At 44.1% G+C, this 12520-nt stretch overlaps 1 protein-coding gene across 9 annotated transcripts in view; it reads left to right on the forward strand.

Annotated features, from left to right (window-relative positions):
* SLC8A3 (solute carrier family 8 member A3) overlaps positions 1-12520 on the forward strand; it is a 110497-nt gene that overhangs the window by 17223 nt on the left and 80754 nt on the right. For 6 of the 9 annotated variants that reach the window (XM_088167061.1, XM_088167066.1, XM_088167065.1 and 3 more), the window contains one exon: positions 2972-4783. In XM_088167061.1, the coding sequence (XP_088023187.1) occupies positions 3018-4783 (1766 nt within the window). In that variant the 5' untranslated portion in view covers positions 2972-3017. Of the gene's footprint in view, positions 1-84; positions 2643-2971; positions 4784-12520 lie in introns of those variants that run through there. The other 3 variants (XM_088167064.1, XM_088167070.1, XM_088167072.1) reach the window with 3 other exon arrangements.

Below are 12520 nucleotides of genomic sequence, written 5' to 3' on the forward strand. Positions count from 1 at the left end.
CCTGAGTTTGGAGATCCTGACACATAGGCAGAGGCTACCCTGGTAGAGATTGTCTTTGAGATAACATACTATTAGTTTGGTAAATAATAGTAAAATTACCCTCTGCTTAAAATCAAATTAAAAATTTAAGCAGAACTGGCAGGGTCCTGGAGTGTGTCGAATGCCTAGCAATAGAAACCATCATGGCATTACAGAAAGTAAGACAGTGTTAATTACAGAAGTTGTTTGTCCCACAGAGAAGGAGGTTGGTGGTAGCAGTGATTTATTTCAGAGGGCATTTAGTCATTGCACTATTCCTAGACAAGGCTCTGAATTTAAGTGATACTTAGACTTCTAAATAACTTCTCAAACCAAATTTAGGTGCTTGAGTCACATATATGTTTTTGAAATTACTCCTGTCTTTCTGTCAGCCATTTCTACATGGCAGATCTTGGAAGATCCAGCACCTACTGGATGTGGTACAGTTAAGTAGGAGCTGGGAGCTGAAAGTGTCAAGAGGAGGTTGGTGGATACCTGCCAGCAGCTGCAGTATGGAAAAGGATGATCCGATGTGCCCGGGGTGTTTTTGGAGCTGCTGTGCTCGTGCAGCTGGTCTCTGTGTGCCCCTTGTGTCAGAGGCTCCTGGAATGTGTCATCTTTGCTGTCGTGTGCACACATCTACCTTGCAGCCCAGAGATCTTGGGCTTGTGGCTCACAGTCACCCTGCACGTGTTCACTGGCCCTTTCTCAGGGATTGCCCAACACCCTGCAGCCAGAAATCTGGGCAAATACTGTGCAGAGAGGGAAGGAGGACAAAATGGGAGCATCAGACTGAATCTGAGTCGTATTTGCCAGGCAGTTCAGTCCTCCCTGTGACCCTGAGCTGTGCAGGCATTGGGGTGTTTTGGTGAGATTTCAAGGCTGGGGCTGGGGCTGTCTAACAGTCCTCACTGGGGCTGAGGTCCCTCTCATCTCTGGGAGCTCTGTCAGGCACCAGAGCTGCGGGAGACAGGAGGATAGATAAGTAGGCATTGGAGTGGGAAGGTATGTAGGCCAACATGGGAGAATCCCACTCTTCTGAATTAGTCCACACAGCATGAAGAACTGCATTGTTTTTTAATATCAAGGGTGTCAGATATGGATTTGTGATCCTGATACTGCATAATCAATTCTCTTCCCTCTGCTGTGCTTTGTCAGGAACAGTTTTGTTCATTTGCAGTCCGTGTTCACGCTTTCCTTCCTGTTTTGCTGTCTTTATAGATTTTTATCTGAAAGTTGAAAATGTTTTTTGTTGATATTGGGAAGATTGCGCCTGCTTTTGGAAATGAGCGAGCGACACAACATGATGATAAAATAGCCATTTGAGATGCATTTATTACTGCTGATAACACAATAATGTTGTCTGGAATGTTTGCAGTTGAGAAAGGGGGGTGGATCTCCTCAAGTGTTCAGGAGCCATCTGAAGTTCAGGCATCTTGCTGACATCAGCTGCCCCACTGGGCACCCTCTTGAGACAGCAGCAAGAGGTCAGAAGGGACATAATCCTTTCTGGAGATGTAGGTCTTAAATACATCTTTTGTATGCACTGGATGGGACAGGAAGGATTGCTCCCTTGAAATGAGTCTCTTTCCTCTGACTACGAAAGGAGCCTGAGAGGCTTTGTTTGACTTGCTGCCCAAGATTTGGGTAGTTAGAGTAGGGGAAATGAATCCCAGGCCTGCTCATTTGGCAGTACAAACCTCAATGAAAGTTAGTGGGAGTTAAGGCTTTTGAACCTTCCAAGTGCTGTAGATAATGCCACTATTAAGTTTGATGTTTCCTGTGAGATACTTGCCTGTGTCTGGACTCACAAATGTGATTTGTCAGTTAAGCCTGAGATCAAATTCTTCCAGAGGCCTGTTATGAAGGAAGGAGAATAGTGTGATCCATGATAATGTGAAGTGTTCAGAATCCAATTTTAAGTGGTGCAAGCCCTACAGCAATGTAGTCTGTAAGTAATAGAAGGTATTATTGGGCAGTGATATGCCAAATCTATGTGCTACATCGATCAGCTCCATTGTTTTTCTATGGTATTTTAGGTTAGCGATTACTTTCATTTTAGAACATATTTGAAAATACATCAATTTCTTAGGGGTGCAGAGGGTATGTTGGTGGGTACATGCATTTTGCTCTGTCTTCTGAGTTTTAGAAGCACAGCTTTTCCTAAGTGTGGCATTTTTGTAGGTTTCTGTGACCATTTAAAAGCACGATTATTGATGTAAAATGTGACTGTCCAGATGGCAAAGGAGAGGCTAGTGATAAATGGCCTTTGGCACTTTGCTGAGCATGAGTCTTCTGCCCTATTTCTGGGTTGATATCTTTACCTTCTACCATGGATGCCCCATGCATCAGAAGCTTGGGGGAGCCCTTCTGCAGCCTATTAGGAGGGGCTCTTTGTGGGGATGATTTGGCCACTAAGGTACTCCATGATTTATAACTGAATTACATCCTACAAATGGACTTCATTTGGAGATTGCTCACTCGCCTTGAATGGTACTTTTTGTGTTGCTAGAAACTGCTTGACTTGTTTTATTCCCTGGGTTCTGAGGCAGGAGGGTCCTTAGGTTTGACAGCTTGTGCTGAGTTGAAGTGCTGTGTGCTGGGGATCACCATGGCATCACTAGGTGAGTGGCAGCTGAGCACTCAGTTCTCCTGTTGCACATGCTGTAGGTCAGGAACTAACTATTATGTATATATATATATACATACACACACACATACACACACACACTTTTCCTCGGAATTACTTTTATTGCAATTGATCTTCATCTGCAGGGCATGTAAATGCTGCAGTTTTTTAGAGTCCCTGCTAAATACCTTCTTCAAAGTGGCAGAAAGACAACCCATACATCTGTACCAGTACTCTTCAGTACGCTGAAGTGCGTTTGGGTAAAAGTTGCATCTTCCTTCTCTCTCATGCTTCCCTCCCCCCTCTCTGTTTTGTTTGTTTCAGGTTCTCGGCCTTTTTGGATCTACACAGTGGAAGTTGCATCTTGTGTATGGCGTGGTTAAGCTTGCAGCCTGTCACCTCGGCCTTCCTCCATTTTGGGCTGGTTACTTTTGTGCTGTTTTTGCATGGTTTGCAGGTGGATGCTGGCCTGACGGGAGACTCAACCAGTACAGTACAAAACAGCTCGTGTTCAGGATCTTTTGACTGCAAGGAGGGTGTTATCCTGCCAATATGGTACCCAGAAAACCCATCCCTTGGGGACAAAATTGCCCGTGTTATCGTATACTTTGTAGCGCTGATCTACATGTTCCTTGGAGTCTCCATCATTGCAGATCGTTTCATGGCATCTATAGAGGTCATTACATCACAGGAGAAAGAAATAACGATTAAGAAACCCAATGGAGAGACCACAACAACCACCATTCGGATTTGGAATGAAACTGTTTCCAACTTGACCCTCATGGCTCTGGGCTCCTCTGCTCCTGAGATCCTCTTGTCTCTGATAGAAGTGTGTGGGCATGGATTCATAGCTGGAGACCTGGGGCCATCTACAATTGTTGGCAGCGCTGCTTTCAATATGTTTATCATCATTGCCATCTGTGTCTATGTGATCCCTGACGGGGAAACCAGGAAGATAAAACACCTGAGGGTTTTCTTTGTCACAGCTGCATGGAGCATCTTTGCTTACATCTGGTTGTACATGATCCTTGCTGTCTTCTCTCCAGGGGTGGTTCAGGTTTGGGAAGGCCTGCTCACGCTTTTCTTCTTTCCACTTTGTGTCGTTCTGGCTTGGATAGCAGATAGACGTCTGCTTTTCTACAAGTATATGCACAAAAAGTACCGTACTGATAAGCACAGGGGCATTATCATAGAATCAGAAGGTGATCACCCTAAGGGAATTGAGATGGATGGCAAGATGATGAACTCTCATTTTCTAGATGGGAACTTAGTGACTGTGGAGGGGAAGGAGGTAGATGAATCTCGCAAAGAGATGATCCGCATCCTAAAGGACCTGAAGCAAAAGCACCCAGAAAAGGACTTGGACCAGCTGGTGGAGATGGCCAACTACTACGCCTTGTCTCATCAGCAGAAGAGCAGAGCCTTTTATCGCATTCAAGCAACCAGAATGATGACGGGGGCTGGCAATATTCTGAAGAAGCACGCAGCCGAGCAAGCCAAGAGAACCACTAGCTTGCATGAGGTACGGCCAGAGGAACCCGAGGAATTCATCTCCAAAATTTATTTTGACCCATGCTCCTACCAGTGTCTTGAGAACTGTGGTGCCGTTCTCCTGACAGTGGTGCGGAAAGGAGGGGACATGTCCAAGACCATCTATGTGGACTATAAAACAGAGGATGGCTCTGCCAATGCTGGTGCTGACTATGAGTTCACAGAGGGGACTGTTGTCTTGAAATCTGGGGAGACCCAGAAGGAGTTCTCGGTGGGAATTATTGATGATGACATATTTGAGGAAGATGAGCATTTCTTTGTGCGGCTCAGTAACCTCCGTGTGGTGGAGAGTGAGGAACCTCCAGAGCTCAGTAACTCCCCATACCCAAAGGCCATATTGGCTTCTCCTTGCGTGGCCACAGTGACTATCCTGGACGATGACCATGCTGGCATCTTCACATTTGAGTGTGACATTATACATGTCAGTGAGAGCATTGGTGTGATGGAAGTCAAAGTCCTAAGGACATCAGGCGCGCGGGGTACGGTCATAGTGCCATTTAGGACAGTAGAAGGGACAGCAAAAGGAGGTGGAGAAGACTTTGAAGACACTTACGGGGAGCTGGAGTTCAAGAATGATGAAACTGTGTAAGTACCCCATTCATTTCTGTTCTTGGGTCTAGTTATGGTATTTAACCCCACATTTTGAGTCCGTTACAGGTGAATGCTGACGAGGGACAGGCTCCTTTCTTCAGCTTTCCATCAGTTTCCCTGCTTACCTCTTTCAGGCAAGAGCCGACAGCAGGATTTAAGAGCTCAAAGCTCTTGTCCCTTCCCTCTTGGGAGTGACAAATTGAGGCTTAGAAACACTGGGGACCAGGGGATAGGAAGAAAATATATCATTCTCTGAAGTCCTGTACTAAAGCTAAGGGTTAATGGAGAGTTAAGGCAGAGAGAGAAGGAAAAAGATGAGGTTTTACTTGGCTGGGCAAATACAGGAAAGCCTCTTTTTGAACACCAAACACAGGGAACACAGGAGTTTGTTGCAATCCCTAGATTAAAGGTTCGTAACAATTATTCCCAGGCATGCAAGAGCTGCTCAGTAGTCCTGGGGTTTTATTTTCACAGGAGCAATACTTCATACCTGTGTCCCTAGGCTTGCCTGTGCAACTGGCAGGTCTGTGTGGCAGCTAATTCACAGCATAGGCACAGCTGCAAAACCATTCTGCTGGACCTGAAATCCTTGCAGCCTTTATGACTCTATGGTCTACCCATCTTCCCTACATCACCTTCCCTAAGATCTCTGTAATCTGTTCATTTGCTACCTGTGGTTTTTTCCCCTTATAAAATACTGTGGCAAATGGCAATGGTCTAAAGCATTGCAGATCACAGCCTGCCCATGTGGCTCTATGACCCAGTGTTTTCATACAGAATAAAGAAGGGAAGCAGCACCCATCCTATTAATTCAGCTTTTTTTGTTACATGCTAAGTAGCTGATGCTAAACTAGGAAGTAATAAAGACCAGAGAGGTGATAATATCTAATTGCTCCAAGTACCTGTTGTGAGGAATGAGAAAAATCCCTTAGCTGAGCAGGGAGAAGGACAGAAGTGTGAGCCTGGTGCTAAAACTCCCGAGTACTAAGTGCCTAGTTCCTTTTGTTAAAACCTTATCACTTGACCTATCACAGGAAGAGTTGTGTAGGCTTGCATCTGACATCAGGGAAAGGAAATATTTGTACCAAGCCTTCCAATACTGTGCCCAGAAGGATGTTAATGTATTAAATTCTAGGAAGTAGAGATGTCCTAATTTGATAGGATCTTCTGTCTTAGCCCACTAAACCATTTAATCCAGCTGATATCCAGTCTTGATGCTTGATTATAAGTATGTGCTCTTCCTGTTAAAGGAAGAGAAGTTCCTGTTGGCTGGCTTCAGCCACTGTCAGAGCTGGAAGGGGATCAGCTGTCCTAATCTGGCCTTTTTGGGAAGATGGGCCATGCAGGTTAGTCTCCTTAACTGGGCCACAAGCTGATTTCTGGAGAAAGTGAAGAAGAATGCTAGGTTTGTGGTTACAGTGTCCTGTAAGCAGGCTACCTAAAATATGATGGGTACTACCTTGCTTCAACGAGGTCTTGAAGCAAGGAGGCTTTCCTTGCTTGAAGAAGACCCATCAGTGAAAGGCCAGCAGATTTGGGGTACCAGAGATGGGATACTCTGAGCTATACTCCCTTTCTCTCATGTGCTGGCTAATGGAAGATTTCTTTTGTCTTTGAGAAGTGTGACAGAAGGTCAGAGCATACCTATATAGTTGCTTCACTTGGGTTAAAACAAATCACTTTCAGCAGGACCAGGTGCATCTTTGTGGCACAGCCTCTAATAAAAAAAAGTCCAGAAAACGTGTAGGTTGTTAACACTAGTTTTTGACCCAGCAATGGCCTAGAACATAGACAAGATATTTGCAGGGTATTTAAAATGGTGACCACACCTGATGCATTAATGAGTCTTTCACTTCTGCATCAGAAGCCTGCTGGGAGCAAAGCCCACAAGCCACAGTGGCCATGGAGATCATGTGGCTAGCAGATTTTAATTCCTTTTGGAGCTAGAATTGGTGTAGTGGCTCAACATAGCATTTAATCAAACTAATAAGCATAACAAGGAGGGAGATGATATCAGCCAGCACATATCTTTATTCACTCTCTATTTACTCCTTTATTCATGCCTCCAGGAATGGAATTTTAGTTTGGACACTTGGAGGCAATTTTCAGTAATCAGTCTTTGGCCTTTAATTTCAGTGAACACAGGTCAGTTGCTGCATTTTGCTAGCTCCTCTCTTAGGTGCAGCTTGTAGCAGCTGTAGAAAGCAGTAGTAGGTGGGTTTCTGCTTCTCTTCTTTCTAAATCTGAATGTAGAAAAATAATTTTGAGTAAATATGTAGGCTGCAAACAAATTTGAAGTGGCTTAGATCTGAATTTGGACTTCAGACCCATAATGCTGCTGTTCCAATGAGCAGTTTGCTCAGCCCAGTTTGGGAAGATGGGTGGATAGTGTGTTTGGTACAGTTTTGCTGACCCAGAGGGCACTGTATGAGTCACAGAATTGCTTGGTACAAGGCTGTCTGAAGACACTGGGTCACTGAATAGCCAGAGCATTGTCTGGCTAAATATTTGAGTCTCTGCCTCTTAGATGCCTTGCCACTGAGGGGGATCCACCACGAGGTGCTCACATCCCCTGTACGCTGAAGGGGGAACCAAGAGTCCACCAAACCCAGTAGAGAACAGAGAGGACAGCAAGCAGACCAAGATGATCAGTAGGCAATACAAAGGGAGTCAGAAAGCAGTGAGAAATTATTGTGCTCCCCACTTCAGCCTACTGTTTAGATCCTTGCCCACGAGAAGTGGAACTTGGGCTCCAGTTTCTATGCTGGTGTAAAACTCCTACACCAGTGCCCACCTCACTGCCTTAACCTTCTCAGTCTTCTCATAGAGTCACTTTGATAAGACTTTTTGCCTCATGGAGGAGAGAAATTATTTAACATCTTGTGAACATGTAAGACAGTGCTGAGGTTTGCCATGGCCATACATGTGTGTTGAGGATCTGCAGAGCTGCAGCCACCTGGAAGCACTGATCTGTGTAAAATGAAGGAGAGCAAAGCTTCAGTTCATACTCTCAGCTTGTTCTCCATCACATGAACTAAAAAACTTGCTCTTGCATTGTGCAGCAGCAGGCAATCTGTAAGCAGTTTGGAGGTTGGCCTCCTGAAGTGTAGCAATGGCTGAATTAATCTGAGGGGCACCAGAATACACAGCATCCCTGGGATCAAACTGTAGGAGAGGCTCTGCCACCTACCAGATCCTGAGGGCAAAGGATAAGCACTTTCCTTGGAGAACAGGTCTTCACTTAGATATACCAAGATAAAACAAACTGTCTCAGGGTTGTTTTTGAGAGGCTTTCCCTAAAATATGTGGGACCAAAAAAAGATGAGTTGTTGTGAGCTTTACGGAACAAGAGGGAAATGGGTCCTGCCAGCGGGTCTTGCTCATTGCCTCTGTGATTCTTTCTAGACTAACACAGTCAAAGTTTCCTTACTCACTTCTGGGTGGGAGCACAAGAGAAAGCAGGCTGAGATGAGGGGGGTTGAAACAATTCCATTATTGCTGAAATATGGTCCTATGCAGAGTGTGTGTACGTGTGTATGTATGGATGTGTTTGAGTGTTGGATAGCAGTGAATCAAGCCATGTAATCTTGAATGCTGTCATATGTTCAGAATTCATCAAGACTCAAATATTTGATTATGCTGCCTCTTTTTCAATACATTTGTTATTTCTGAACTCCTGACCCAATGAGGGTCAGATGTAAGCAGCTGAAGTGGAATCTTAGCTCTCTTGTTGACTAAAAGGATCAATCAAATGAAAAACGGCTTTTTTTTTTTCTTTTTTTTTTTTTGGCAAGATGACTGAATACTTTTCTCTTAAATGATTTTGTGTGGAAATAAATGTTAGGTTCTTGAAGGTATGAAAATGTGGAAGAATGATTGACCTTGCTGCTTTATCATGTCTAAGCAATATGGAAATCATTAAGAGCCAGAAGCAAAAAATGAATTGAGTTTTGAAGGATTTTCTTTTTACATTAGAAAGAGAACTCCTATCATGTCATTAAATTTAATTTAAATTTTCTCTGTTTAAATTGTTTCTTCTGTTTAAAACTGTTCAAATTCATATGGAAATTTGTCTATGTCTTGTTTCAGAATGTTTGGAAAGATGCACAAATTACCAGTAGCTAGCTGATATGCCAGGTTCTGCTGTGGCCCTGTCACTTGCAGCAGCTGTACTGAGTTAAGGCTTAGGCCAAGAGATCTACTTTGGCAGGTGCCTTTGTTGCTTGCTAAGTTACTTGCAGGACCTGCAGACTACTGGAATTACAGCTATTTGTCCTGAGCCTTCACGGAGTGTTGCCTGTGGCTACTGAGAGGTGCTGTGGTGTTGAAGATACTCAATGGGCTGCAGAGACTCTTCACAAAGTCAGCGTGGCTGAGCTTTGGTAGCACATGGAAACCTGGCATTGCTTATCTAAGTGTGTGTTAGGCAGGGCACTTAATATCAGAAGGGCTGTCTGTTCACCTGCTGTGATGGCTCTTGGCTTCTCCCAGCAGATCTGGTGAAGATGATAGTGGAGAAAAGGGAGTGGTGGTTTTCTGGTTGAAGGATGTCACACTGAGGCATAGCATCATTAACTGGCCTTCCTTTTTGCCATGCAGCACTTGAGGAAACTGTCAACTTAATTTTTTAATTTGATCACCTACACAGTCATGGTTGTGTCATTCTGAGGGGAATGCTATTATTGATAATTAGGTCTTTTGCTTGATGTTTCATCAGTAGATCTCATAGCACTCTGCAGAGGAGATTGAGAGACAGTATTCCCATTTTGCAGATGTGGGAAAATACAGAGAAAGTGACTTTTCTTCCTTCTGGATTACCCAGCAGATCAAAGGCAAAGACACGAATAAAAACTGATCTCCCTGAACTGCTGACATGTGCTCTATCCAGAGAAGGTCTGTGTACATCAAGCTTATAGTTTCCCATTACTCACGACCACATTGAATTTTTGCAGAATCACTGACCTCTCTCCAGCTGTTGAGAGTTGGGATGGTACAGGCAGTAACTGAAATATCTCACTCTTCCCCCAAGCTGACAACAGGAGCTGCAGTTTTGGATGTTCATTTTCCTAAATTAAATTTTGGCTACATGACATGGAGGTCTGCTGCATCAGCAGACTTTGCTTTATTTATATCAGCTGCGATGACTCCAGTTAATGACCAAGGTAATAACAAAATTATTTTGGTACTTTAGTCTGAAATCTTGTTCAAGAGCTCTCATACACCATACACTGATCCTAAGGCTCTGGGGTCTGAGAAGACAGCCTTCAAAAAATTGAGACTTATTACTGTGACTCAGGCAATGAGAATTTGTTGTGTGAGGCTGATGCTTTCCTTCTCTCTGGAAATGCTTCCTTCCCATTAGAGCCTGTTGAGACTGAATCCTCCAGACTTTTTCTTGTTTGTCTCTATTTGTCTCTGTTAGTGGGTAAGCACCTTCTGGCTTTCTTTTCCTGCTTCTACACTTAAATTAGAAGTTCTTGATCCCTATTTTAATTCACATTAAGGGAAAACAGTAACAGCTGCCCTCCAGTTAAGCAAACTTGCCCCCACTATTTTGCCAGTGGTGAAAGGCTGTTGTATTTGCTTTTTGCTGTGAAATTCTCCTGTCAGTTTTCTTAGCAGTATCTAATTTAACAGAATTCCTTTACATACATGCATAGATGCTTTAATTTCTGCTACAGTCCATCCCACTGTGAGGTCTAGGTGATGTGACCTGCAGGGGATTAATGTAAGGCGTCAGGGGACTGTTTCTGGAGCGTCTGTAAAACCAGCCTGCAGAAATGTGAGACCTTGACACCGCACTGGGAAGAAGAGAAGCCCTTAGCTGACCTTTACCTTCCCAGATAGTCCTGTTGGCAGGTGTCAGGGGGATATACTTGCCCTCTGTCCATGAAGGACAAACAACATCCTATGTCAGAGACAGTGATATTCCTAGTGAGGGCAAACACAGGGAATTCACCCTGACAAATGACACAACCAAGTTTTGGGTTTAAAAACAAACGAAAGACCAGAACTGATCCAAGATAAAACAAGTTTACTGTGGTTTTGCCTGCTTAACTCACACTGACTCATGCCTTACTGAGTGGAGCACCTTTGCAAAATTAGCAACTTAGAGCCCTTTACACACAGGGTTAGAGGCACAGGTTGTATTTGTTTCCCACATGTAAAGAAGAAGACAGCACAATCTTCTTATCTTTGGGGGATAAGAGATGCTGATAGCAAGCTTGAATGTGCCATGTATCGTCCCATCATATGTGCTGGGATTTTTTTTGAAGGCTAGCAATGGGAATGCTACGTACAGCATCATTATAAAATGTCTGTGACTTCTAACAAATCAGAGTGCCAGTAAAGTTTGTGTTAAGTATGAGCTTATCCTTCTGTAAATGAGATGAAGAGAGCAACAGAGTCTAAAGTATCCCCATCCAAAGGTCCTTCAGCATGTTTTTGATGTGATTAAAGAGAAACAGCTCATGCTGGTGCAAGATGCCAGCTCTTTCAAATAAGAGCTGATTTACCTGTTGCTAAAAGTGAGATTTGGTTTTTATTTACCTCATGTTAGGAAAAAAGGTGATAAAAGAGTTTGCTATGCTAGCTGATTGAAGCACCAGGGACCAAGTTCATCCTCCATTAAACTTCAGTGAAAACAGCAGATTGAAGCTGGGAGGAATGTGGACTCGTACATATTTACAGCTGTCTTGGCAGATGGGCTGTTGACAGATGAGGCCCCTCAAGTCTCTGCCTGGGTGCTGGGTGCCAGCATGTATTGCTGTGAGCATTTCAGCTGAAGTCAGTCCTGGTATTGAGCAGGCACTGGCTGCTTTCTGGGTTGGACCCTTTAGGTGGATTTTGCTGGCAGGGCAGTGAGGTGGAAGTCTGAATATCAGAGAGGACCAGTTCTTCGTGCCAGGGTTTGCAGGAACTGTCCTTAGGAGGCCAATGGAGACATCTGCTGAGATGCCACAAAGCCTGAGCAGCTTCATGTGGAGCGTGGTGCAGCCCCAGAGCTGGACTGCAGTGACTGGAAACCCTTTTCTGAACAGCACATTCCTGACAGCCTCTGCTTGTCCTGCCTCTCTCCTATCCACATCCTCATGTGGAGACCTTCTGAGTGTTAAAAGCAGACCACGACTTGATGAGCAAAAGCCATGGCTCTTCTCCTTCTGCTAGATAGTGGAAAATCTCCTTTGGTGTTTCCAGGTGCTGGGGAAGAAAGAGTCTTCTTCTCCCTCCCCCGTTCACCTCTCCAAAGAGTTGCCAGGAGTGATTGCTCCTACCTGTGCTGTGGCTGTTTGGCTGAGTGTGTCATTGATGGTTTATCTCCTGCTGCACTCTTTAGTGCTCTTGTAAAAGTATGTTGTTAAAGTGAAATGGGTTAGGAATTACCTTTTGTGCTTCTGTTTTTCTTTCCATGAGATCAGCAAACTGAATGTGTCCTACCCTCAGAAAATTACCTACCTGAGCACTGTGCTGCTTCACTTTATCCTTTAAAGAAAAAGGTATGATAAAATGATCAATATTTAATGTAGAAATTTTGCTCCACTTATCTGTGCTTTGCCTGTGTTCCCTCCTGGGTTGGTCTGTCCTTTACCTCGTCTGCTTGAGAGTTTTGGCTTAATACTGCTATCTCCATTTCCCTCAGTAAAGACAGCTAGATCACAATGCTGTTTAGGAAGAATGTGCCAGGACCAGTGTATTGACTTTGCAAGATAGCAAATGCTCTGTTTTCTAAGA

Source organism: Sturnus vulgaris, chromosome 6 (genome assembly GCF_052056855.1).
Source record: "Sturnus vulgaris isolate bStuVul1 chromosome 6, bStuVul1.hap1, whole genome shotgun sequence".
Taxonomy (NCBI): Eukaryota; Metazoa; Chordata; class Aves; order Passeriformes; family Sturnidae; genus Sturnus; species Sturnus vulgaris.